The 27,814-nt window shown below is 44.4% G+C and overlaps 1 protein-coding gene across 1 annotated transcript in view; it reads right to left on the bottom strand.

The window, feature by feature from the left end:
• TRPC4AP (transient receptor potential cation channel subfamily C member 4 associated protein) overlaps positions 1-27,513 on the bottom strand; it is a 36,381-nt gene extending 8,868 nt beyond the window's left edge. Inside the window, exons 1-12 of the mRNA XM_030232826.2 lie at positions 27,494-27,513; positions 26,912-27,233; positions 16,207-16,335; positions 15,834-15,950; positions 13,349-13,406; positions 12,331-12,386; positions 10,676-10,804; positions 9,387-9,588; positions 7,696-7,884; positions 6,543-6,685; positions 2,227-2,358; positions 1,477-1,535 (exon numbers count right to left, since the gene is read on the bottom strand). Coding sequence (XP_030088686.2) covers positions 1,477-1,535; positions 2,227-2,358; positions 6,543-6,685; positions 7,696-7,884; positions 9,387-9,588; positions 10,676-10,804; positions 12,331-12,386; positions 13,349-13,406; positions 15,834-15,950; positions 16,207-16,335; positions 26,912-27,233; positions 27,494-27,513 — 1,556 coding nt within the window. The remainder of the gene's footprint in view (positions 1-1,476; positions 1,536-2,226; positions 2,359-6,542; positions 6,686-7,695; positions 7,885-9,386; positions 9,589-10,675; positions 10,805-12,330; positions 12,387-13,348; positions 13,407-15,833; positions 15,951-16,206; positions 16,336-26,911; positions 27,234-27,493) is intronic.
• Between the last annotated feature and the right edge of the window lie 301 nt (positions 27,514-27,814).

Below are 27,814 nucleotides of genomic sequence, written 5' to 3'. Positions count from 1 at the left end.
ACTTTACCCTGAAAATATTTTAAAACGTCATGAAAAGTAAAGATCCAAATAAAAATGGATATAGATCCCAGGAATGTACGTAAATTCTTTATCAAATACTGAACTTTTCATAATGAAAATAAATTATTTTGTCTGTGAAGCGAACTAACTGCAGAATAAATATGACAGAGCAGAAATGTAGAGCAGGGGCTCCCTTTCCCAAAAGCAGTGTGCTCCCTGAGAGTCTTTCTGCTTCCAAGTGTTCAAAATCAGAGAGCAAAGATTCCTTTTCAGGAAAGCTCAGGGGGCAGAGGATGCAGTAATGAGTGTGAGGTTCCTTCTTGTTTCCAACACTCTCCTCAGGTTAGTGCTCATTGAGGCTCTTGTGTAAAGCTTCTTTTGATGTGGACTGAACAATGAGAACAGAGCCCCTCTCTCCCTGCAATACACAGCTCTGCAAGTCTGGTTTGGACACAATTTCACTGAATGAACATCAGCATACAAGTACTTTGCTCTCATCTTGTCCTCAGTTAACTCAGCTTATCTGTGATTTCATAGAAAGTTCATGTAATTATTTAAACCCCCCAAGAGATTCCACACATTCCACTTGCTCCAGTGCTACAGCTGGGAGCTGTTTGCTGCTCAAACAAGCCTGAGATCTTTGTAGCAGCCACTTAAGGAGTAACATCACCTGTAAGAGATTTTATTGGAAAACCTGGAGTGATTCCCAGGCAAACAATGCATTGTCTTGCATGAAGGATTTACAATAGGTCAGCATTCCCTCCCTGTCTATGTCCAGCAGCTCTGCATTCTCTAATATTCCACAATCAAAAAGGCTGATATTTGAAATCTATCCAACAGGACTAAAATCCTGCACAAAAATACCAGCCTGGCTCCAGGAATGAGCAGCACCTAAAGTGCAACATGCCTCTAACACAGGAGTTTGTAAGGAAGTGGACACCATCTCCAAGGACTGAATGAGAGCAACACTGATGGAATGCAGAATGCAATTCCACAAGTCTCAAACATCTTTGTACCAGCAGCACAGCATTAAATATTAAATAGCCCCAAGCAAACTGCACCACCCCTCCAATTATTCCAGCACACCCAAGTTTTCCTAAGGATTTATTTTCAAGGCAGACAGGAGATTTCTTTGTATTTCCATGGCTCACTGTCAGCTCTCAGTAGAAGGCAAAAAAGAAGAAAGCTGCCTCCTTATTGCTTCAGCCAGAAAATGTTAACTCATCCTGTACATGTTTCAGCCCATCTCAACACAAGACAAAATGGGCTAGGTTTAACCACACCAGACATATTCAGACATGCCCACGTCAGAGCAAATTCTCAGGCTGTTATTACAGCAAGAGCTGAAAGGAACATGAAGTTTAGGGACACTACAATATTCCCTTCACAAGGAGCCTGCCCTGTGCCCAGGACACCTGGAGCCACAGCCAGGCAAACAGCACCAAGCCACAACCCACCACAGCTTCTCATACTCACTCATGGTGGTCACTGAAGCTCTGAAGAAGCCTCAAGAATTGTATCTTTAAAGTAATGTCCTAAAAGGAAACAAGAAAGGTAAAAAAAAAAGTCACTGCTTTAGTATTTTTGGCTATCATCAATTACCAAGCAGGCATGAAACAGCTGAAGTGGAAACCTTTCCAAATCAAACCCCTTTGGACAGCAGAGCAAGTGACTTGCACAAATGGAGAAGCTGCACTTCCCAAAATAGAAGTGGAGACTGCCTCCAAGCCTATGCACCTAACAGGTGCATTCCTTCTCACTGCAAAGGCAAAAAAGCTTAGAATTGTACTGACTAATTCAGAATGTCTAGTTTTGGAAAGAAAAAAATCAAAAAAGAGTCCAACACAAAACCCAACCCCCTAAACCTGACTGTGGCACAATTTGTACCTTTTTTCTGTGCCTCTCATAGGTATCATTTCTTTGAATTTTGGTTGTCTTCTACCTCTGGCCTCCAGGGCCCAGAATTTACTCCTTTCTCAGTTCCCAAAATGGACATGTTCCTTCAAATGAACAAACAAACCAAGAGAGAGGGAAGAGGCTAAGCTGGCCCTACTGCATTGCTAACATGAGCCAAGGATGGACTTCAGTGAAATCAATGATCCCCCAAAATCTGATTGCTACAGCATCTCCAGTCACTGCTTATACAAACACCCAGATACTCAGCACAGCTCCTCAGAATTGTGTGCCAGGATGAAAATCCACTCCAGAACTGCAGAGGTTGCTCACCGGGCTGCAATCACAGTTCTGGTTGTGTCCATGCAGAACCAGGGCTGAGGCTGAGTGCTTCCTCCAGATGAGTTTGTCAAACAGGTTATTGAGGCCAGGAATGAGTCTGAACTCTGCTATCATTTTATGAACCTGGGGAACAAGAGAGGTACAAACATGTCTGCTCCAGCCTAAACACAGATTTAATGCAGTCTGCAAACAGATGGGCACAGTGATGTCATCCTCTGACAAAAGGATGTGAATTCTTGTCTCAAACAGCAAGTGTTTGTGTTAACCACAGTGCAGTAGCTTCCATTTGTGGATGTGGATAGAAAACATCCACACTGGATAGAACACAAAGTTTAAACCAAACATTTATTTTGGGATAAAGCTCCTCATCAGCACTTCAATTAACCACCGTGTCTCTGGAAGCAGCTTTGGGCATCAGGACATCACTTCCAGCACACTGAAAATACATCTTACAACAAACAGCTGAGCTGGGGATATTCTGCAGCCACTCAATCCCCTGAGTGTCCTTTCCCTTTGCAGACACACAGCTGCAGCTCAGGCAGGCCTCTGATGGCAAAAAACCCCACCAATATTGGTTTTGTTCACCAAAACACCTGAGCAGAGACCAGCAGTAACACAACCACACCACACTGCTCCTTCAGGTTAAAGAGAAGCTGAACTTTTAGAGAAAAAAAAAAGTCAAATTGCTCATTTATCAGTCTGCCTGGTACATAATTTTTTATTCACATAAAAAAAGCTAGTAATTTTGGTGTGAACAGCTGTTTAATACCTTCAGTCTAAGCTGGGATACTTTTGATGTAATGAATTTAGAAGATAAAGACTAAGGGAAATAGAAATTGGGATTCTTATTAGATGTAGGCCTAGTAGAACCATTATTCCTTGAGAGGTGGCTACAAATGAAAACCACATGACTGGAATGTACAACATTCTGCAAAAATTAAGTGCCCAAGTAATGGACATGTTCCTTAAAATTAACAAACAAAATCACTTAAAAATACTCCAGGTTGTCCCAATATCCAGAACTGTAACCAGCAGCACTTCAAGCAGATCAATCTACTTTGTTCTATTTACTCAAACATCTGAATGAATCAAAATATCGGAAGCTGATGCTGTTTTAGACAGTTTGGTTCTAGTTTGGAGCACAGCTAATGGCTTTTTGCACTCTTCTTGGCTGTAGCCCCCAGCTGTCCCACTTTTATGGAAATCACATTGCTGTTGCTGGACACCTCAAATACACACCTGAGGAGCATCCAGCCCCTTCCCACCCACCCACACTGCCCTGACTGCTGAGCCTGGAGTCCTCTGGTGCTTCATTACTTTGAAACACTCTTGAACACTTTGGATGAGTCCCAGAAGCAGCTCTGAGGAATCTCTCTGAACAAAGTGTTCCCTGTAGTGCCCCTGTCCCTCCATGGCACAGGTACAACGGGAGGGAGCCAAGAGCCTGAGCTGCCTGCAAGAGCCTCAACCCTCACTAAAGGAACAGCTCTCTACACTCAGTTTTAACTCCTCAATCTGCTCCTTTCCAAATGATTCAGATTTCAAATCTGGGCAGTTTAGTCTGCTCATCTCTGAATGCTCACCTGACCAAGCTCTTCAGTCCTGTCACTGCCTCTGCATCACTCTCCCAGAGCCCAAACTCATTACAATTGCTCTGCCTGAGGATGCCAAGACAATCCCTGCTCTATATTCAACTTTCAAGCTACTTTGGCTTTTTCCTGCTGCTGTTCAGTTTCACAGGAATTGCTCTGCTCTTTCTCAACACTAAAACTGTCTCTGCTAAGCCGAGTCTCTGTGTGTGCAGTGTGGCTCCCTACAGCAGGAGCAAGGAAATCAGCTGATGCTCTTCACCACAACACAGACATGCAGGACAGCCTAGAAAAATATATAAGGAGAGTAATTTAGGGTGTGACCATAATGAGAAGGCAGCAAAGGCCCAGATCTGCAGAGAAACACCACTTATTCCCAAAGGTGAGATCATCCCCAACATGGCAACAGGAGGAGCCAAGTCACTGCTACCACAGTTATCAATTTATGCAAATTAGCCAACAATCAAGTTTAAACCAAACATTCAGATTCACTTGGGGACAGGTTGAGTTGGGAGGCTGCACCTTGCTTCAAGCAAATGCCAGACCATTATGTCAATTATTACAGCAAACTGAAGCAGGTTTCTGATGCCCTTAATATAATTCTATGCAAAATGAATCCAATCTAAAACCAGCAGGTCCTTTGGCTGCTCAGACTGGTACCACAAATCCTGTGCTTTTATTCCTTCCCAGAAAAGAGACCAAAAAGCAGCTGAAATGCTTGTCTGAGGGTGCTGTTGGACACTGCTGTGCCTGCATTCCAGAGCTTCCATGGAGAACAGCTCAGCTCCAGTCCTTCCTGTGCTGGCTCTCAGGAAGGGCAGGGGATCCACATCTGCCACACAAGTCTTATGCACATTAAGGAATGAAGGATGTAGCACGTGTTTTAAAGGCAGAGGATTTCACAAATCAAAACAAAACAAAACAAAAAAAACAAAGCAAAACAAAATAAAGGACAAATCCTGCCCCCAACCAACTCTCCCAAAAACAAACAAAACAACCAAAACAAAACCCTAAACAAACAAACAAAAAACCCCCCCTGGCTCTGGACAAGAAGTGTTTGGGAATGCAGTAACTTAAATCCTTCAAGAATTCAACTCCAGTCCTGGGAAGAAGTGAACTGCAGGCCACTTTTATCCTTAGTTTTCCCATCTGTATGGGAACAGAAATATCAGATGAAGGATAAGAGTTGTGTTCCCAGGAAATTTAAACGTAAATTCATCTTCAGCAGCAGATTTTTTGCCTTGTCACATTTGACAGGAACACATCAGAAATGACCCAGGGAGGGAAGGAATCCAGCACCTCCAGCTGCCTCCCTCCAGCAGGATGAGTGCAGGCTGCAAGCAGTTTCTGCAGAATCTATAAACCTGCATTCTTGTGGGGAGCTCAGGCAGGAATGAATTATCTGCCTTGATACAAGAGAAAAGAAAAAATCCTTCTAACAGATCCATGTTCTGCTAGTTTCAGTTATGTTTTGGGCTTTGTTTACATTTTATTTCATGTCTAACAGAAAGAGCACTCCTAAAAGGAATGACAACATGATTAGGAGTTGTTTATTGTAGTGACTGTGGTTTCTGCAAGAATTACTAGTTCTCTCTGCTTCCTCTTACGCAGAATCTGCTTCTTTTAATGCCAGGTGTCTGCTTAGAATCACAAAATCCCAGGATGGCTTGGGATGGAAGGGATGTTAAAGCCCTGCCATGGGCAGGGACACCTTCCACCAGACTAGGCTGCTCCAAGCCCCAGACTTGAACACTTCCAGGGGTGGCAGGCCCTGAAGCTCTGCTGTAGGTTTGGAGGGAAGAACAGGTGAGTTATGTTTGGGACTGAGCTACAACTGCACCTGTATTCAGATTAAGAGATTTAGGAGATTGCCCTGGAGGGTTTTTTTGACTGACTGCTTGGGAGGTTACTACCAGAGAACAAAATACTCCAGATAAATGTGCCCCAACCCCTTGCCCACAACACAGCCTCTCCTGCCTAACTTAACAGCCTTTCAATAACCCACACCAGCTTGGCCCCCCCAGTGTCCAGGACATTTGAATGCCCTCACTATGCCAAGCTCTGCTGAGCTGAGCAGACTGCCAAAGCTGGAAACCTGTCAAAACCTCACCAAGGATTGCTTTGTTTTTCCCTTCACATCCTTCTTTTGACCCATTTAAATTAAACCACAGCCAAGCTGCAGTGACTGGTTCTTCATAAGCGTGTGTGAGGCAGGGAACAATTTTTTTTTTTTTTTCATTTTAAAAGGAAGAAAGGCAAAGGAACAGATGGGTGGAATTTGCAGGCAGTGACCAGTGCAGACAGCACTGAAGTGCTGGGAGTTTAGCACTTTGCCAAGTCATGGCAATAGGCTACAAAAATCATCCAGAGCATTTCCAAAAGTGAAAGCAGCCAAAGAAGGGCAAGGCCTGAAGAGACTCCATCCAAACTGGGCACCAGGAGGGGGGAGAACACCTGACTGCAGCTCCTGCATCATACAGGTACCCACACACTTGCTGCATCCTCCTGTATCCCTCCTGCACCAGAGCAGTGTGTGAGCAGCCCTGCCCCAGCTGTTCCCAGTGAAATGCTGCCTGGTTTCTGGCAGGGCTGCCAGGATGGACTGCCAGCTTTGTACCTTGAGCTTTGCCCTGGCATTTCTGTGCCCATGGCCTCACTCATGAGCACTCAGCTTTAGAGAGACACCAACTATGAGTGTGGGCATCCACTGGGGCTCACCTGATTCCTCTGCCTGCCCATGAGCAGCACACAGAGAACATACAGCACCTCCAGCTTGTACATGATCTCGTGCATGATCTTCATGGACTGGGGCAGCTGTGTCCTTGTGGAGGTGTTGGCCAGTCCACTCTCATCAGAAGACTCTGAAAAAGATGGCAAAGATGTGAGACTGGGGCAGCTTCAGCAGGAAAGGGTTTGTTACAGTTGTTATTTTTACACTGAACACTGCAGATGCAGGAGCAGCACACATCTGCTGGAATTTTCTTCTTAACTAAAAATAGTAATGTACAGCAAAAATCCAATTTAAATTGCATGCTAGAGAAAAGATATAGCTGAAAATTTAGAGGAGATAAAATAATATTTTTAAATTATTTTTCCATAACAAACTAAATGGCAGCATCTCCTTAAAGTAAGTAGGCTCACCTAAATGAATTAATAGACTACTGCACCAGAACATGGCAGAAAGGTAGTAAAAGTAGAGGGAGATTATTAGAAGCACTTACTATTTAATCTATTTTAATTTTATACCTCAGTACCAGTATTCTTCTTAGTTAAATAAAGTTCATAACCTTAGAGAGAATTACCCTGCTAAGAAACAGGAATATGAAGTACTTTGAGTTCTACCAGACAAACATTGCATTTTGTCATATCAAAACCACACACATGCTCCAAAGCATTTTCCTAAGGTTGTCTTAAGACTTCCATTGGAACAATTATTTTTTTTCCAATTAACTTATTTAATTTAGCTGGAACTACTTTTTCTTTTTAAAGAAGGGGGCACTTGTTTGGTATGAAGCATTTGAACCCAAAGTTTTAGAGTAAAATGCTGGTGAAGCCACTTAGCTCAGGAGGGTTATTTTAATCACTCCAGAGGAGATTAGGGCTGAGGATGCACAGCCCTTCACTGTTAGCTAGGCATGCAAAGGGCACACATTGCTGGAGGGCCTCTCCTTTGGCTAATTCTAATTCAGTAAAAAAATCAGTGCTACATGAGAACAAAACAGCAGCCAGACCTAAAAGTTGATATGTGAGTCCTCCATGGAAGGGAAGTGGAATCAGGAGCAGATGACAGGAAAAGCAACACGTGGCAAACCCTGAGTAAGGTTAAGACACGCCTCAGCTGCTGCTGGGTGGAGGGATGCAAGCCAGGTACCTGTACTGCTCTGCTCTGCCTCTTCATTTGCCACTCTCATCAGTGCATCCAGCACCAGGGCATTGTCCAGCCAGGTGTACCACTCCTCCAGCTCCTGCAGGAAGCTGGAAGTCCCTGTTGTTTCAGACACCTTCCTTGTGGCCAGTTTGCACAACCGCTCGATGAAGCCTGGAATATTCAGAAGTGTAGCTGAAAAAAATAAAAGAAAGAATTTTATTCCATATAAGATCACCACAAGTACCAGCACATCTACTTTAGGAATACAGAAGTGTATGGTTAAAAAGATCTGGTTAAAAAGATCTGAAGATGGAAGAACTCAGCACACTCTTCTGTTAAGGACTGGAAAAGAGCATCCATACCCCAGCAACAATTCAGGGGTGCTCTCCAGTCCTATCAAGGAACTGATCTGGTTGAAAACTAAGCTGGCAGAAATAAAGCAGCAGCCTTTGGAAAGGGGTAGCTCCACCTCCCCTTTCCTCCTTCATTTTCCCTGCTGTGGTGCTGGTCTGTAGTGACTGAACTGGCTCCCTGCAGCAGTGGGGAGAAAATCTTGACAGCTTTTCAAGTAGAAGGTTCCTGAATTAGCTCCTCATGGAGCAAAACAGGTGGATAACACACCACAGCAGCCCCAGATGTGAGTGTTTTAACTGTGAAGCTGCAACCTCAGGAAGAGCAGTGCCAGGACATAAGTCACTGCTCTGCAAAATGTTTGGGGAGGTGCATTTTGCCTTCAAGAACAACTTAATTACAGGACCTGTTTATTAAAGATACATGGCTAAAGCTTTACTTCTCACTAGTGGGGGCAAAGAGAAAAGGACAAATAATTTGGCCATGAACATTACAGGAAAGAGTTGCATCTCTGAAAGAATAAGCTCCCTAATGAAGTTTTTAAAATAGAATATACTGTACAGCCTTAGAATCAGTCTCTGATTGTGCCCATAAAAAATGATTAGCTAAATATTTGCTTGGCATGGACCTATGCAAATATCTGCTTCAGATGCCCAAAAGCTTTTTCAGCAAAGCAAGAGCTGAAAACAGCAGATTCTACATCTGATAGTACTTTAACTTGTTCAATTCCCACTCATCCTTCTAGGCAAGACTTCTGCACCTGATGAAGTACTCAACACAACAAGGAAAGCTGCACTGTGCCCAAAGTTAAGGCTGAGATCAGCCCCACAGATTTCCAAGGCTGGTTTGGTAACACTGGGCAACACAATTAATATTAAAAACCCTTCTCTTTTTGATAAAGACAAGACATCCTGTTCAGGACAACATCAGATAAAATCAGAGAAGGAACAGCTCCAACAGCAACCACACTGCAGGTAGCTTTAGTTCAGGAATTCATATTTTATGGAGGAGACAGAATTATTGAGAGCTTCTAATGGGGAGTTCATGGATGTGGCTAAGGCACGGAAAACAAATCCAATTATTTTAAGCGACTCAGAGGTGCTGAAATGACAGAAATTAACCCACCTAATTAGCAACACCACATGAAACCCAAAAGCTACCAAGTTTCGCTAACAGGAAACATGACTTTCAGGAAACAATCTGAGGGAAGTGAATCAAGAAAAATGCTTTGTAAGACACAACACTTTCATTATCTTTCAGAAACAACACTCTGTGACATTGAGAAGAGGAAAATTTTATACGTTGCTGAGATTATTCTGATTTGTTCACAACACAACAATTACCTTGATTAATTTCAGCTCGGGAAGGGCCCAAGTTTTTTTTCTGCTGGGCATTTTTGGCCAGAAGTGTGTGCTTGTCATCACTGCCTGTGTCAAGCTCCGAGATGGTGACAGCCAGGATCCTGCAGAAGTTGGCCAGCTGCTGCTGGTCAAAGCTGGACACCAGGCTGGCCAGGTTGGGAATATCATCCAGCTGGATCATTTCCTGGAGGAGGCAACAGCAGCTCAGTCACATGGGATGGTCAGTAAGAGAACACAGGCAGATCCTCCCTGGGGAGCTCTCTGGGTTATTCCAGTGTTAGTAGTCTGAAAGCAGCTGGGATTTACAACAGCTGTCAGGCTTAGCAATTCCAAAAGTACAAATATCCATATTTTAAATACTATTTTTATATTTACAAAAATTGTGGGGGCCTTTTTTAATTAAAAAACCCACAAAACCACAACCTGATTTAATACATTAATTATGTTTAGGTATTAGAAGTTTCAATTTTGTTTTCCAATCCTGTCTTTTCTTTGAAACTCAGATAAGAACTTCTAAATTATTTCTCAGTCTGTACATCAGAAGTTCTTTTTAATAAAAAAATGTTGAAAGCAGCTTTCAAACAAAAAAAAAATTGTTCAGATAAACTAAGCTTGTTTCTTATTTCAGGAAGTACATCAACCTAAATCTTACTCTGAATAGTAAAGTATTAGGTTACAGACTCCTGGCCTTCTCCACAAAATGTACACAGATTCTTTCCAATCAAGGTTTTCCCAAGGTTACACCTCGAGTATTTTACCTGCATCACATCAGGGCACTGAGCTGTAATTGATACTGGTAAATAAGTTCAATAACCAGGTTTGTGCAGAAGATTTAAGTGCCCTGTGTCCCCAACCTACAACTTCTCAGCCAGACAAACACCCAGGAACACCTCCCAGATGTGAGGAAGACAAGTGAAGTATGTCAAATACAATCAGCAGGCAAGGATGAAAACTGCATTTACATGAGGTTCATTTTCTTTGTTTGTAATATGGGTTATTCTTTAATGACTCAGACCACGGGGACACAGCTGCCACCATTTTCTGAATTGGGTAAAAGCACTACAAGTATGACACCACAGGTATAGTTTGGCTTCTTTATGAGAAGTGACTGAAGTTAATTACCACTGTGAACAGGCAGGTTTCAAATAAGCTACAAGAAGTGAGAATGGCAGCTTTGAGGACTGTCCTTGGCAACTCTTCAGAGAAACAGCTCTCTCTCCTCCACTGGGCTGAAAAGCCATACAAATGACATTAAGAAAGCAGTAACTAACCTTTTTAACTCCCAGGATATCTTCAATGAGCGTTGCAGTTTGTAGGAATGTCTTTTTGTTTGTCATCAGTGTAAACAGGAACAACACAAAGTCATTTCTCTCTGCCAGCCGCCTTGTGACTCCTTCCGTCTGGAAACGAGCACACAGAGGGCCAGTGAGAGCCCACCCCTAACAGCCACATGGCACAGCACAGGCAGCACAGCCCTAGAGATGATGTGGTGCTGAGCCAGCTGCTTCTGAAACCAGGGAATGTGTTTGTGGCAACCCAAACCATCTCCAGTCCTCGTTTGGAGTCAACGTGGCGCTGGCAACAACGCCGGGACAAGAGGCTTCACCTCAAGGCAGCTGTTTCCTCTGAATCTGAAGCCAACCCTGCCTGCCTGGGCACACACCACAGGGGCTGGGCTCTGCTTTGCATACAAACTGTGACCAGCTCCATGCCATGGTGTGCACACACAGCAGCTCCTAAACCCTCAGCAATGCTGTCTGAGCAATCCGGATCGAGCACTGGCCTAAAAGAATGGGGTGATGAACCCCAAAAGTCAGACTGAGGCATGGAAACCCAAGTTTAAGAGTTTAAGGCTGCTTTTCATGCTCTGAGCTCTGCTGAGAGCACACCCAGGCTTTCCTGGAACTCACAGCTACATCCTCACTGCTTGCAAAGCTGTGTCTTATCCATGAGACACATTCCCAGTGCTCACAGAAGCAGACTGGCAAAGATAGTTCCCCGATATTTACAGATAAAAAACAGCTAATATTGCCCCAGACCATTTCTGTGATCCTGGACACTTGTCCTCAATCCCTTCAGTAACACCAAAGTGAATTAAAACAGAGCAGCTAGTCTAGAAATTACAAACTTACTTTTTAGCTTATCATGCTATTTCCAGTTTGCAAAAGCTGCATTACCTGCAGTTAAAAAAATAAATCATCCAAGCCAAGGAAAAAAGTGTTCCCTCTCTCCCCTGTCCCATGTGTACACAGATCCTTATCAGTGAGACATGATCTAGTAAGACTCAAACTCTGGAGATTAGACTGATGTTTTTGGAAGAGCTCCAAGCCACTAACTGGCTCTTTTTTCAATTTTTGTTAAACAATGTTCCCTAGGCTCTGGCATAATGAGGTGTGTGATGAAGTAAACAATCCTGAGGATGTTCCCTGCATGCATAATCTGAGGCCTTTGCTTTTAGCTTCAGGATTTAATGACAAGATATTTCCAGAGGCCTTTAACCCAGCACCTTCCTTTGCACTGATCTGCCACGACTGGAATGGACTGAACTAAAATCCAGCACATGGAGCTGCAGGATCAAATTCAAAACCCTTTGCCAGCCCCAATTCTGAACAAGAGCAGCTGTAGCTGGGCTTAACAGGCACCCATGCCCAGCTTCAGATTTTAAGCTGCAACATTAACAAAGGCTGGCACAGCTTTCCTATGGAAACACAGAGACAGAAAGATCCAAACAAGGGAACTAAGCTTGACAATACAGGTCAGAAAACAAATTATTTGAGCAACACATCAAAATACAGAGTGATGCTGTATTTAACTGAAGGAATTTTACTGTAAAGCTTCAGAGGAAGTTTAAATTACACTTAAAAGAGTCTGTTTATTGTCTTAGGAAGTAGCACATGTAAAAAATGCCCAGAAGAGTTGGACTTACACATATGCAGGTGTTGTACAGTATGCTTAAACAGTCCTTGATGAGGTCATCACTTACTGCAAAGGAGAGAGCAGACAGTCAGCAGCCATTCCCTGCCAAGGAACACCCCGGCACGGGAGGGACATGGAGAGCTCTGGGATGGGTGACAACTTCAGGCTGCCAGCTCAGAGCACACATGCAAATGCCTTATGGCATAGAAGCCACAAGAAACACTCTACACCCAACCTGTGCACATGTTAAATTATTTTTGTATGGGGAAAAAATGTCAGTTCATGCAGTTTTCTCCACTGGAAACTCATGCTTGCTTTTTCAGCACCTGGACTTCATAGAAAAACTTCCAATCTGCTTTGCCACAGCATTTCAATATTTAAAATATGTTTTCAGTACAGACCTTCAACTGCCTAAAGCTCCAGCTGAAGTCACTTCACCTTTGAAGTTCCCTGGCTAGCAGGCACAGGGTGCACCATGACATTCCCTTCTCTCAGCAGGGCTCAGGGAACCAGCAGAATCCCAAACAGGGGAAATAAAACACTGCAGCCAAGCTGCTCCAGCAGGAAAGCTGAGCTGAAGTCACTGCACCCCCTGTCCTTACAGCAATGTGGAAATGAGCAGTCATGTAACAAAGCATGCTGTTTTCCTGAGCTACTCATCTTACAATCTCTGCAGCTCCCATTACATAAACCATGTTTTGTGGCTTATTATTAATAATTTTTCACTGTAGCTGTAGCCACAGGAACAAGAAGAGTTTCCAGTGATTGCAAATTTAGTGCTTTGAATCAAGTGTGTTGTGCTGAGTGCATGAAGCTCTGGAACTGAGCCAGAAACAGGTGACTCTCCCAAATCCCAGCACAAATCAGTACCAGGGAGAACAAAGAAACAGTGATTCACTCCTAAATGAATCAACAGGAAATTGCTGGGATGGAAAGAGAATAACAGAAAAATAGAACAATTTCTGTCTGAAGCAGGAACACCAGGCAAAATTGGGGAAAAGAAAGAGATAAACCACCTATTTACTTACTTTTCTGCTTCTTTTTCTGTGTAATAAGAGTTGGTCTCATGAGAATTTCTACTAAAAGCTATAAAAATAAGATAAGGAATTAAGGGAATGATCACTGAGATACAACTAACCAATTAATTCACCAATGACAAACCCAAACCTGTTTCTGCTGAAGTCACAGAGATGAATAATGAAGGCTCTACAATCAAACCCCCACTGGTGTCAAAATCATATTGACAAATTATACTTGCATTTACCCAGAAGAAACAGTAAGAGCTATACAAAATAATCTCCCACTGGCAAGTTTTAAAGAATTTGAGCTTGCAAGGAATTAATTTCACATGCCTCCAGATAACATCAAGGATGGTGATCACACATCTCTTAAAATAAGGAATCTTTAGCAATAATCTGCAAAGAGATGCAAATTTTGCAAAGGCTTTCCCTAGATCTTTCTGGGCTTCAAAAACATTTCAGGTCCAGACAGAATTTAGCAGCTCCAGATTTTATCTCAGCACCAAAAAGCCACTGCTTGTGTACAGGACCCTGTAGGTATATTTACATTAATATTTCTATTTAAGGAATGTAACAATCAGCTTTCCAAAGGCTGTGGTTCTGACTGATGTAGAACTGATCTTCAGTTGCTCTAGTCTGTACCACTACTTTGGCTTACAACATTTGAAAAAACAGCACTTTATTAAATACCAGTGCCAACTCACAAGATATTTCAGAGTTTACAACTTGATCTGTTTGTCCCATCTTCTTTTAATGAACTATTGATCCAGACACAGAGGAAACCACCTTGACATCACTGGAGGCTACATTAAAAGCACCAACAAATAAATAAATTGGCAGCTTTTAAGAGGAACATACATTTTTAGCAACATTTGTAGTAGTAGCTGTAGCATTAACAGGGCAGAGAAAAATGACTGCAGTAATACAGATCTCATGTTAATGGCTTGTGTTTTAGGAGAATGCACATCTCAAAATTTGAGGTTTATGCTTTAAATCTTGGGTTTTCTGCCTCGCACCAGAGGCAGAAGGAGCAGAAAGGGAATGATGAGATTGTGTTTCTTGGGATGGGGTTACATTCAGTTATAAAATCCATGAGGTTTGTGTATTTCCACCCAGGTCTTTATTTTACATGGATTCATATAAAGGGAGGAGCCACTGATATGGTTTTGTTCTTCCTCAATGTAAAGGCTGTCAGAATCCTAAAATATTTTAACTCACACATTGTAGCCCTGCGTGTCCTTCAAAGTTACTCATGTTCCACAGCTCAAAATATTGCAACATAAATCAGCAGGTGGCACACACAGCACCAGCAGATCAAACTTCTTCCCTTTCAAATCCTAGAGCAGGATTTTTGAAAACACACAGCACTGGCTTCCATCATTGCCTTTAATCACATTAAACCCACCTCTAGCAGCCAAATCTCTGACCACAGCACCAGGTAATTACAGTGGAACTGATATTTACCATCTCCAGCCCAAGGGAGATGTCAACCAAGCCCCAGCCAACCAAACCAAAACCTTGTCCCCAACACACAGAGATTCTGTGCATTATGTTAAAATCATTTATACAGAAGTACCACTATTTCCCCTTAAAAACAAGGGAAATTTAAAACATTTTCATACTGCTCTAATTTGCTTGGGTAGCTAAAAGCTTTTGCTCTCAACAGACAGCAGCAACTAAACCAGTGCTCATTTCAAAACATAAACAGCAGCTTTAAGTAAAAGCAAGCTTTTACTTGTGCAAAAAATAAAATAACAGAAATGTTATTTCTGTTACAAAGACAAAATAACAAAAAAAATAAATGTGACAAAAAATAAATAGTAAAATCTGTTTAGTTTAACTAAATAAAAAGAGAGCATCAATTAGTTCACTGGAAAATACAAATAATACATTTCTATTGAAAGCCAAGCCAAGCCACTAATACCCATTTGCACCATAAAAGGGAGCAAATGGGTATTAGTGCAATGTAGAATTAAAGCAAATAAACAAAATGCTCAGTTGCCAGAATGTCCACAGAAACCTTCCAATTCTGCTTGAAAACTTTGCCAGAGATGAAGCAATGAACACACACAACCTGGTTAAGACAGAGCCCTGGTGTGCTTAAACTGCCACAGATCCTCCAGTGTTAAGTGAAATTCTCACTGCTCCAATGCCAATTGTGTTATTTTATCTCACAACCAGGAATCATTTGAAACTGTCTTCATTCAGAACTAAAGGTCTAATCTTTTTTAAGGTAAAAAAAGACTGACTAAAGAAACAGCCATGTATTCTGTATCATACAAGAACAAAACACCTCACTTTGCATGTAATACCTTGAAAAATACACCCTTTTCCTATTCTGATTAACAGAAAGTGGCACAATTCTAATGCTTGACATTATATTGGTGAAGTCATTCTGTAACTTGCATCTAGAAGCTGCAGAGACCTCACTGAAGAGATTTTTCAGTGGGATGATTATCATGCAGATCTTTTGATACTGAAAAAACACACTTACATCGACTCCTCCAAACAAATCAAACGTGTATGTGTTTGGGAAACTGGACTCTTGAGCAGCTTTTCTGTCTTCTGTGACATAAACCATGGCTTCCATCGAGAGAAGTGGAGAAATTTCCTGCAGGGAGGAGAAAAATAAAGAGATGGTACAAAAAGAAAACTGTTCATCACTATAAACACAATTATCTTCCACTATCTGTGTGATCTCACTGACTAATCATCACCTGCACCCCCAGCTCTTACTTACAGCCAATTTCTGACAGATACCATCATGCAGACAGTTTAAGAAATTAATACAGTATGATCACAGAAGACTTAAAAGAAAACCACAACAAAACTATCTCAGGATTTAGGAAGAAGGGTGCAGGCAGTACCTTTAGGATGCTTTGGCACTGGGAGAAGTCGCTGTTTGGGTGGCTGTGCTCATACAGCTTCTGCAACAGCAAGGGGATCCCATTCCATTTTGCCTGTTTATCTCTCTCCTTCAACAAGGCCTCTGTGATCTGCAATGGAGGAAGAACGTGATTCCCATGTGTCCAAAGCTTCATAACCAGGAAAATAACTTATCACCTTCCTGGAAAAAGAGCTCACAAAATCCAGTACCTCTTTCCACGCAGCAATTTATCCAGGACAGGTAGCTGCAGAATGTTACAGATGCAAAGTATCTTAAGCAGCACAGAGCTTAAAGCAGATATCATTTAGAGTACAGAATCTCATTCTGTATTTTTATATTGATTGTGTGTTTTAAAATGGCAACACATTAGTCTCTAAACAATTCCATTAGCAGAGCCCCAATTGACAGGTCAGTGAAGGAGGAAATGGGTGCCCTGACACCATCTCAAATTACACTGGTCTGAGGTGTAGAATGCTGAGGATGGGAAGGCTTCATTACTTGATGCATTCAGCTAGAAAGGAGTATTTCCTCAGCCAAGTCCCTGAAGTCATTGGTCACAGCAATGACCCAAACCACAAAGGTTTACAAGCAGGAACATATCAAAGAGAGAAAATTCCCCTTGTAGTCTTGGGCTGGCTGTAAATGGAGATCACCAACTAAATCAGCAGAACAATGCTGGCATTATCCTGAGAAACAGGCTCCAACCACAAAAAAGAACACTTGGCATTTGCTACTACAGCTGTCCAAACTTTCTTCAATGTAAAGTAAAAAAAAAAACCAAAAACTTAATATTCATCACTGTGTTTAACATCTTAAAAAAAAAAAAAAAAAGTAGCAGCACAAGACTAAAATACTCTGCTTAAAATCCACAAAAGATGCTTTGAAGTCTGAATACTTCCAGGTTAATGATAGGAGATCTGTCAAGGAGGAACTTAGGAAATTCAACTAAAATCCACCATCCAGTCAATGCTGACCAAACTTTAACTCCTTTCCTCTCTGATTCTTGAGAGGTGCCTACACCAACCCCAACACAGGGACTTGTCCTTGTACACAGGACAAGGTAAAGCAGAAAACAATTCCAGCAGGATTTTTGCCTGGGTTTACAAATGTTTAATGTGCCCTCCAAATAAAAACAACTAAATAAAGAAAACCCCAATCCTCTGGTCAGCACCTCAAGGCAAACCTTAGAAAACAGAATGTCCTGGGCTGGGAGGGACCCCCAGGATCACCCAGCCCAGCCCCAGCCCTGCCCAGACCCCCCAACAGCCCCACCCTGGGCATCCCTGGCAGTGCTGTCCCAACGCTCCTGGAGCTCTGGCAGCCTCGGGGCTGTGCCCATTCCCTGGGCAGCCTGGGCAGTGCCAGCACCCTCTGGGGAAGAACCTTTCCTGATCTTCAGCCTGAGCCTCCCCTGACAGATTTGGGGGTTGGCTCTTACTCCCAGGCCTAAAGCCCTAAGCTGCTCTCATTCTGCACCTTTCTGTGGTTAAGTGACATTTCCCTCCCAGCTGCTTAAATCTCCCTTCTTATTCTTTCAGCCAAGACATGGTTCTCAGACACAGCTCAGTGCACAATTCCAAAGGGCCATTCAATTCCTGATTAGACAATTATATGCAAATATACTCCAACTCCTGGCAGAATTTAACCCTTTGCTCTCTGGTTATACAGGAAGACCAGAAAACTGATTCAAGCTGAGAACTCAGCCGGGCAATGCAGCTAATGTGGGTCCTCACCCTCTTTGCAAGATTCCCAAGTACTGAGGATTCTTTTCCTGATGAAATGCCTCAGTTTTTAGGTAAATAGAAACTTCAAATAAATAAGAACTTCAAGGGTCTTTAAGTACCAGGTTTTCTTGCTACAAGCAGTGATTGAAGCAGCGTGAGCACACCTGGGACATAAAATTCTCTCCAGTTTTTAACTTTTCCCTGCTTTCTGAATCAGAGGAATCAACCAACACTGCTGGAGAATGACACAATTTCTTTCTGAGCAGCAGAAATAGCAGAGGACCAAACCAGAAAACCAAAATCACTTCTCATCATCTGGGCTCTGGGTCAGCTCCTTGGAAGTCACAGATTCCATTTCCCCTTGAGAAACCAAGCACAGAATGAGCCAAAGGAGCTCTACCACTGCTCCAACCCAGGTGTGGTAGGAGGACAAACCCACAGGCAGTGGGAGGAACAGGATTAATTGCTGGGCAAAGTGCACAGAACACACAGCAAAATGCCAGGGAAAGAGTCCAACTCTCCAGCTCCAGCTGATGTGGAAGATACCAGAGGCAGGGATGACGCGCACAGTCTGCCATCACAGGTTCCAGCAGCACAGAACAGAATTCAGCACTTAAATGCTCTCAGGAAAGGCCAAAAGCCTTTAATTAACATTAAAATCTTGTGCTGGGTTTAACACCACACTGTTAATCACATGTATGCTTCTTGGTTTGGGGCAGGATCCATCTGAGCCATCTCCACTCCCATTTCTGTACTAGCAGGGCTTCCTCTCCCTGCCCCAGGCTCTGAGAGGCAGCCACAGGAAACTCTCAGAACTGAACTTTTGAAAGAGTGAAGCAAATGTTTCCTTGCTCTCATCATCTTTTATCTGCTTTCAAAAGAAAAAAAAAATTTAAAAAAGGTTTTTTTTTCTCTTGATTTAACACATCTTTGGTTTCACTGCAAGCTCTGGCTTGTGGTCCCTGCTCTGTATTTGAGGCTACCCTGGCTCTGGATATTTCCATTGTGGCCGGGTGGTATTTGCCAATGTAAAGACTTTTGGATTCTGGGAAAGGAATAAAATTCAATCAGACTTTGTGGAGCTGTCTTTCTTCACAGCCATTTTGGTTAAAAACTGCATCTCCTGTTTTCCATAACAGCAGCTAGTCAATGCTTTTCATTTAAAAGCAAAAATGGTTTTCTTTTTTGGGAAATTCTACCGAATAAGTCATCAAAATCAGCACTGGGTCTTTTGGGGCTCCTTTCCTCTGTGGAATTTTTTGGTCTCATTTTAAGCACATAAAGTGCAATCCAACACTGACTTTCTTCATTCACTGAAAGCTCTGGAAAAAATACCTGAAATCTTGCAACAAAACTTGAGAAATTAGGTATCATCTAGTAAGAAGTAGAGTCTTAGCAGCCCACATGGAAGAGGTATCCACAAAAAGCCAGGATCTCCCCAAGTCCTGGCAGCCAGGTTTGGAATTGTCATGCCTTACTGGTGTTAGGACACAAGAGAATAAGGATCACTTCTGGGAAAACAAGAGCAGCAGCATACAAACTTCTGTAAGAGCCAGGTACAGCAAACCAAACTGGTACAAGCACCAGGACTGCACAGAGTCACTTCCCAGATTGCTGCACACATCCCAGTTCTGGCTCACAGAGAAACCCAAGGACAGCACACTGGGGCTCTCCAGAGAGGTTCTGTTCCAGGCTGATCCCTGAAAACACAGTGGCACACACCAGCTCATCCAGAGCTCCCAAGCTGTCTCCCGGTCCAAAGCTGTCTGTACAACCCTGTGGTTTCCTGAATGCTGCTCCCCAGCCAGGTGATCACCACCTCACCAGGACCATCCACATCCCCCTGCTCCAGCCGTGCCATGAAGCCATGGCATCTGCTGGAATGGCAGTCAGAGACTTTGGAGAGGATTTAAATTCAGAGATAAAAAAATGTGTCACCAGCCCACCTGTGCCTGCAAGGTAGAACAGACTGAATGGTTTTTCTCTTTAAAGACTCCTAAGGAACTGGAGCTCAGGATTTCCCAGGAGATTACTCCAAAGACTGATAACTACCATAGGAACACTTTCCAACTACACAGTTTAAGTAACTTCTGTGCATCATTTTCCTTGGCAGTATACAAAGGGCTGAAAAAAGATACTGCACCCAACTGTAAGTATTTAGTTTAAATTTCTTTCTAATCCTACTCCTTTCAAAAATGTTAAGAATAAGAAGCACAGAACACCCCATCTTGGAAGGGATCACACAAGGACTGTCAAGCCCAGCCCCAGCCCTGCACAGACACCCCAACAACCCCACCCTGGGCATCCCTGGCAGTGCTGTCCCAACACTCCAGGAGCTCTGGCAGCCTTAGGGCCCTGGGCACCCTCTGGGGAAGAACCTTTTCCTAATGTCCAGCCTAAACCTCCCCTAATGGCATTGATTTGCATGATAATAAAAAAATAATTATGAATAATACCTGCATCTTCATGAAGTTATACATTAATATTTGCCTAAATCTATCCCTTGACCAGTCTAGTCCCCCTTTTACTTGTCCCCTCCACTTTGCTCATCCTCCAGGTACAGGAACAGCTCTTCCCCACTGCTCTGTGTCCATGCCCTGGCAAGTGCTCAGCTTTGCCAAAACATTTCTTACTGCCCTGAGATCTCTTGGAGCTAAAGTTGATCCCAAGTCCTTCCCCTTCTAGAGAGGATTTTCCTTCCCACCTCTGTTCCCATACTGTGATAATTCTCCTTGCCCTACAAAGCAAACCTCTGATTTTCCTAAGCTTGCCTCCACCCCCCCCTGTGCTGAGCTGTGGTCAGTGACACCTCTCTCTGTCTTCCCAAAACTGCTGACCACCAGCAGTGATGACAGCAGCAGAAATACCAGGAGCTAATCCTCCCTTTCCTCTCCAGGGCAGGGCAAACAGCCTCCTGATAAAATTGTGTCTCTATTTCACATTTTACCCTTCAAACATTACACTGTCTTGCTGAGTGCTCGCTACAGGAGGGTGTTTGCTGTCATCTTCCAGAAAGCAAAACCAGTGACTCAGGTGTCCAGGCATCCTTCACAGCACTGAAGGGATCCTGCTGTGACAGACTTCACAGCTATGACACATCGCTTACAAGGTTTTTTTAATTCAATTTCTCATTGCAACCATACATTAACACTGGAAGTGCTTTTAAAAAAAGCAGAATTTCCATTCTTGGGATTTTCCATGACTACTTCTGAAGTATATAGTTAAATGTCTTGAAAGTTTAAAAGGAAACAGACACAAGATTATGGAACTCGACAAAGAGATGCAAGCACATGGTCTCTATGCATTCTTAATAAATTGAAGCATTTGCAAATCCTTTCTTTCAAGCCTTTAAAGCTGTACCTTTAAAAAAAAAAAACAGGAAACTAAAATTTGTGCAATTAAATGCTTAATTTTCCTCTGAACAGTAATAACTTAGGAAGTCATCTCTGACAGACTGCCAGGAGAATGATTATTCAGGATTTTGAGGAGTGCCCCACAATTCCAGCTCTGTATTGCATTTTCCTTTCCAGTTGCTAACAGCCATCCATCAGCCTGCCTAAGCTGTCTCCTTCCTCACACAACTTTTCCCACAAAAGCCTGTAACCAAGGCAAATGACCCAGCAAGTTTTGGTTTTAACACAACAGCTTTGCAGGAACACAGCTGCTGGCCCATGGAGCAATTCTGGAAAGCATTCCAAGGGAGAAGCTGAGCACTGCAGCCCTGCAGCTCCAGGGCAGAACACATTGTGGCCAGTCACAGCTGAGCACTGATCAAACACAGGGCAGAGTCCAACAGATACTAATCCTGAAAGGGAACTCTGCTGGGAGCAGTCCACGGAAGAGCACTTATGTCCAGCCTCTCTCCAGCTCCTTGATTCTTCAAGTGCAGATCAAGATTCCCTTAGATTCCCTGTTTCTCCATCCTCCCCAGCCCTGCATGGGGCCCCCCATCCCTTCTCCTGCCAACCCAAAAGCCAGGCATGAACCCAGGGACACACTGTCCTAGGATAAAACATGCCAGAGCTTCCAGCCAGGCCTAACCATTCCCACAGCTCCCTGACTACAGCTCTGCTCACCAGAACTGGAGGAAGAGCTGGTCTACCAAGACAAGGAACAGGTCTCCTGAATCTCCAATCCCCACAGCACTTCCCAGAGCAGGACAATTCCAACACAGACCTTTAACACCAGCAGCTCTCCAAACCCACTACAGGACTACCAGATCAGAACAGAGCTACTAATATTTGCTTTGCTGACCTTACTCTCAGAGAAAAGTACATCAATTAATATCTATAATTATATTAAAATTATATTAACTTCTCAGTTACTACTTTTCCTTGGAATTTCCTAAGTTTCTTCTTTATTTCATTTTGAAAGAAAAAATCTGTAGGGCTAAGTAAAAGCAGAGGGATAAGAAGCATCACATGTACATTTTTCTTCTCACTCATCTTCAGCCACACAAAAAAATCAGACACCAACACAGACACTTTTTGAGCATTTCTAGTGCATGACAGAGCTCTGGTCCTCTTACATAACAAAAGTACGTCCAGGCTTTCCAACACTCCCTCACTGTCTTCCCCTGAAGAGGCCTAAGCCTGCTAACACCCACACAATTAGAGCTACTCAAGTGGATTATATTCACGTGAATCTTGTTTTGTTGGTGCTCTTGTAAGGAGGAAACAAAAAACTGACTCAAAACCAAAATCTTTTCTCAGGGTTAGGAAGCTACTCATGCTGATAACCTGCAATGGCAGGAGGTGAAATCTGGAGGTCTGAGGGAGAAAATGGTTTCCTTCCACAGAGTTTTTTTTTGAGTGGATAGGGACTATCCAGCTAAGGGAAGTGTCTGCTCCTAAGGACAGCAAAGCATGAAACACAGCTGGAAAAATGGACTATTTTTTTCCATTCTGATTGTTTCAGCTAAGCCCTGGCAATCCTATGAGGGTGAGAGCAGTGCTGACACCAAGCTCTTGGGACTGCAGCAAGAGCACATTAGTTTGCCAACAAATCCCTGGTTAGTCCATTATTACACTGCTCTGTCCACAAGGAATCCCAGAGCTGCACCTAAATACCTTCTGGTTTGATGCCATATCCATGCTGTTCACAGCTGCCTTGCAGCAGATGAAGTGTGCAACCTTCTTGCTAAGCAGATTTGAGCTTGATCAGCTGAGCCAGAGTGTTCTTGGCTTTCAAGGAACAGCAGCACAAACTTGTCCCAGAGCCTGTGATCCATGGCACAGCTGTGCCCCAAGAAGGACAACACACCAGGCCCCTCACAACCAATATTCCTCCTTCTCAGAAACGTGTCACTTCTGGAAAGCTCTTCTGCCACTGGTTCACCAGCACCTGCAAAGCCCCTTGCACTGGCTGTGTGCTCAGGGCAGGGCAAGTCCTGATCCAAGGTTATGCAATCTGATACCAACACTGAAGCTTGTGTGCAGGGCAGCAGCTGATGCCAGCAATATGGATAAAATGAATATAAGAACAAATAATGGCAGTATCTAGTGAAATCTGCTTTAGCTAATCAACTTCTTTTCACAGAATCATTTACATTGGAAAAGACCTCCAAGACCAAGAGTCCAACCTGTGACTGATCTCCACCCTAACACCCAGCCCAGAGTGCCATGTCGCATTGTTTCTTTGAATCTTCAGGGATGGGGACTTCACTATCTCCCTGGGTAGGCACTGACAATACCTGAACCATCCTTTTCCAGGAAAAAATTCCTCCTGTTGTTCAAGCTGAACCTCCCCTGGCCCATCCTGAGGCCGTTCCCTCTCCTCCCGTCCCTGTTCCCTGGAGCAGAGCCCAACCCTCACCTGGCTGCACCTTCCTGTCAGGAGTTGTCCAGAGCCAGAAGCTCCCTCTGAGCCTCCTTTTCTCCAGGCTGAGCCCCTTTCCCAGCTCCCTCAGCCACGCCTCATATGATTCTCCAGCTCTGCTGCCCTTCTCTGAATAATTTATTACTAATAATAAAGCAAGACACCAACTGGCAAGGAAGCCAAGGGCTCTGGGTAGGTGAGCACAGCAGGAACACGCAGGGATCCAGATTTCAGAGCCTCAGCTGACCTCAAAACTGCCAGATATTCAGGGGGCTGCTGCTGTCAAAAATGCTTCTATGTCCCTGTAAGATCAGAGCAATGAACTTTTAGATGGAGGCCTCAACAGTGATCCTTCCCAGCTCACAGCTAAGCCTCTACTTTCCTCATGCAAAAATGGATCTTGAGATCACCTAAGAATAGCACACAAAGCTTTGTTCAGGGCTAAATGCCACTGCTGCCCATGGCAGGCACCCCGGCACAGAACTGTGCTCCCCAGTTTCCCTGAATTAACATCTTGAGAAGGGCTTCCCCTCCGTACAGGACACCAGCAGTGCACTCCAGGCAGCACATGACCCAAAACTTCCTTCCAAAACACAGCTAGGAAGTGCTTCAAGGACACTCTCATGACTTGCTCTACACCCCAACACAGCAACCTGACCTGCTCTCAGGCTCTGCAGGAACAAATCAGTTGAGAAATGTAAGCAAGGGCTCCCACACTGCCACTGAGGAGTCAACTGCAGGAAAACTGTGAATGTTTTGATAAGAAATAGACCTTAAAAAAAAAAAAAAAAGAAAGCAGCCAAAACTATCTTGTGCTTCTCTGAAAGTCACATCAAAGTGTTTTATATTTAGATAATCTACAAACAAAAAACTGATTCAAGGTAAAAGTAAAGAGACGTGGAATTCATAAAGTTCAAAATCATTCAGGGAGTTGTTATTCCCCCTGCCTGAGCTTAAGTGAATCACAGAATGGTTTGGGTTGGGAGGGACCTTAAAGCTCATCCAGTGCCAACCCCCTCTGCCATGGACAGGGACACCTTCCACTGTCCCAGGCTGCTCCAAGCCCTGTCCAACCTGGCCTGGGACACTTCCAGGGATCCAGGGGCAGCCACAGTTTCTCAGGCACCCTGTGCCAGAGCCTCAGCACCCTCACAGGGAAGGATTTCTTCCCAATATCCCATCTAACCCTGCCCTCTGGCAGTGGGAAGCCATTTACCCTTGTCCTGTCACTCCATGCTCTTACACAAAATGATTTAAAACACCCTCCTATAGCACTTATGAAGTGTGGGAGCTCTATGTGTCCAAGCTTTAACTCTCAGGGCAGCAAAAGGATGCCAAAATTTTTCAAGCAAAACCAAACCAAACCCCAGAAAACAAAAGCCCCACCTCAATTTTGGGCATTATAAGGAGGATGCAACCAGCAGGGGTTTCCTTGATTGCTATAAAAGCTGAAAACAGTAGCACTGCATTTTTCAAGCAAACTAAAGCACCATCCCACAGACAAAAGAGGTGCATAAGGTTGGTCCAGGTTTTCCTGACTGAAATTGCAGTGGCGGAGGAAGTGCATGAAAGAAAGAATGCAGAGGTGGACAGGTAAGGCAGTGAGACAAAGTTTGTCCACTCCTAAAACAATCACAAGGAGAGTCAATACAGGTTTGTATTGATGCAAATTACTGGCTCTTCTTAAGGGTTAACCAAACTAGCACCTGAGGAAGCAGCAAAATAAAGAAAAAATAGCAGTAAAAAAATACCTGCTCTTTACCTCTCTGCTACAGAATGAGGCACAGGCATTCATGATGAACATGATGCCTTAGGATTTGAGCTTTTCCATTTTTTATATATTTATAAACCTGCAGTTCTTTAGTGCATAGCTCTAAACCCCACACACAGTGTGAGCTGCTGCTTTCCCAGTTTGGGCAGACACAACAATTCCTCTCCAAGCCTGGCAGTCAAGGACACCTCACTGCCTCAGGGCCAGAGATGGGAACAAAAGTGAGCTGGGGGAGCAAACTTGGGGTAAATGCCTTCACTACCTGAAGCTGTAATTGGAAGATGAACCCCCAATATGCAAATGGACCAAACTTATAAAAGTGTGAAACCTGTGACCTGTGATCCATTTTTTGGGTGGACCTGGGGGGCTTTGTCTGCCTGAAATGCACCTCAAGGCCCTTCAATAAATATATTTGCTTTTTATTCCCTTAATTCTGTCTGGCCTCTGTTTTTAGGTAGTCCCAAAAAGGCATCAAATAAATCTTCTCTTAATAATTGCTCAGAATCCTTGTTTATCAAGAAAAATGCTGTCTGCACTACTAAATTAGAGAAATGCCATTTTTTATTCCATCTGACCTCTCTTAAGATACTTCAGCTCAATAAATCAGCACCTGAATGCAAGTTCTGTATCTCACATTTCACTTTCCAAGTCTTTGCACCATTTTGCATTTAACCTGCAAGAAAAATGCCAATTATTCTCTGTAAAAATAAATTAATAGTCTATTATCCTTGAGCAGCTTTTCCAAAAAAGCCAGTATCAGCACACGACAGGCACAGGCCCGGGGTAAGGAACTGATTTCATTCCTTGGTATTTCCCAGCATCATCAACTGGGAAAGATGACAAATAAGAAACAGACCTGGAGCAGTTTCTCAGAAAACCACCTGCGTTGGAGAGCTAAAATGTCTCCTAAGCCCTAATACCACGAGGCTGCCTTTGTCCAGGAAATACGTTTAAATTTCGATGCTGCATTGTTACAGTCCCAGGCAGAGCTTCCTTTCTTTGCAGGGAAGGCCACACCGACCGAAGAGGCGGAGAACGGCTGGGCAAACGCCTGTGCTGCTCCTCGGGGCTCCCCGGGCCCGGCTGAGGCCGGCGAGGCGGCGCACGGAGCCCGAAGGCACCGGGGCACCCTCGTGTGTGTGAGGGGCAAAGCCCGAGCACCTCCGGAGCGCCCAGCCCGGCCTGGCAGCGGCCGTTCTCCCCGAGCAGGCCCCGCCAGGCCAGCCGGGCTCTCCCCGGCCGCGCAGCTCCGCCACAGGCCCGGGCAGGAGGCGCTGCACCCCCGGCCCCAAACCCCACGGGCCCCCAGGCCCCGCGGCCTCCCCGCTTCGCCCGCCCGGCCCCGGTCCCACGGGCGGCCCGCAGCGCGTTACCTGCGCCCCGCGGGTCAGCCCGCGGCCGCTGAGCTGCCCGTGCCGCAGCTGTGCCAAGATGTTGGTGGTCGCGGCGCGGGCCCCTCCGGAGCCGGAGCCGGGCACTGTGCCGGCCCCCGCCACGGCCGCCATGGCCTCCGCGCTGGGGACACAAACAGCGAGCCCTCCCCTCGGCCCGCTCCGCCGAGTGCGCAGCCGCGGGACGCGCCAACATGGCGGCCGGAAGGGGCGCCTGCTGTGTGGGAGGGAGCGAGGGGAGCCGCGGCCTCTGCCCGCTGCTGCTCCCCCGGCTCTGCCTGCCGCCCCTTTTCCATCCCGATGCCTTCATGTCCTCTAATATACTTTTATTTCCCTCAGCAAGGGCCAACGACACCGTTTTCTGTTTGAGGAAAAGCTCACCGAGGACTCAGATCACAGATCGTTTTTGTTAAAATAAAGGCTTTGAGAGATGGAACAACACTGGAACAAGGAACAGCTGAGGCTGTTCTGTGTTGTTCTGAGTCACCCAGCCCACAACAGTAATCCGAGATTAGCTCAGTTGGTCATAATACCAAAGTTTCAGTTCCTGTCTGGGCCACTGACTTGGAGCTGGAGTCGATCATCCGTCTGGGTGCCTTCCTGCTCAGACAAATCTGGGAATCTAATGAAGATCCATCTAATCACCCACAGTAGCCATGTACAGATGAGTTCTCCCAGCTCCAACCCTGCTGAGGAACAATCTCATCTCCCCAGCCTACAGCTGCTTGGTTCTGCTGGAAGCTCCTGGATGAGGGTACCAAAATGCCCTGGTCAGGAGGGATCTAATGAGTTGCAGATCTGCCCTGTCCCATTATTTTCCTCCACCTCACAGCTGGGACAATGCTGGGTTTCAGGACCTCACCCAGCACTGAGCAAAGCTGTGGG

Source organism: Serinus canaria, chromosome 20 (assembly GCF_022539315.1).
Source record: "Serinus canaria isolate serCan28SL12 chromosome 20, serCan2020, whole genome shotgun sequence".
Taxonomy (NCBI): Eukaryota; Metazoa; Chordata; class Aves; order Passeriformes; family Fringillidae; genus Serinus; species Serinus canaria.
The sequence above is the reverse complement of the archived record's forward strand: the minus strand, read 5'-3'. Positions and strand labels throughout refer to the sequence as shown.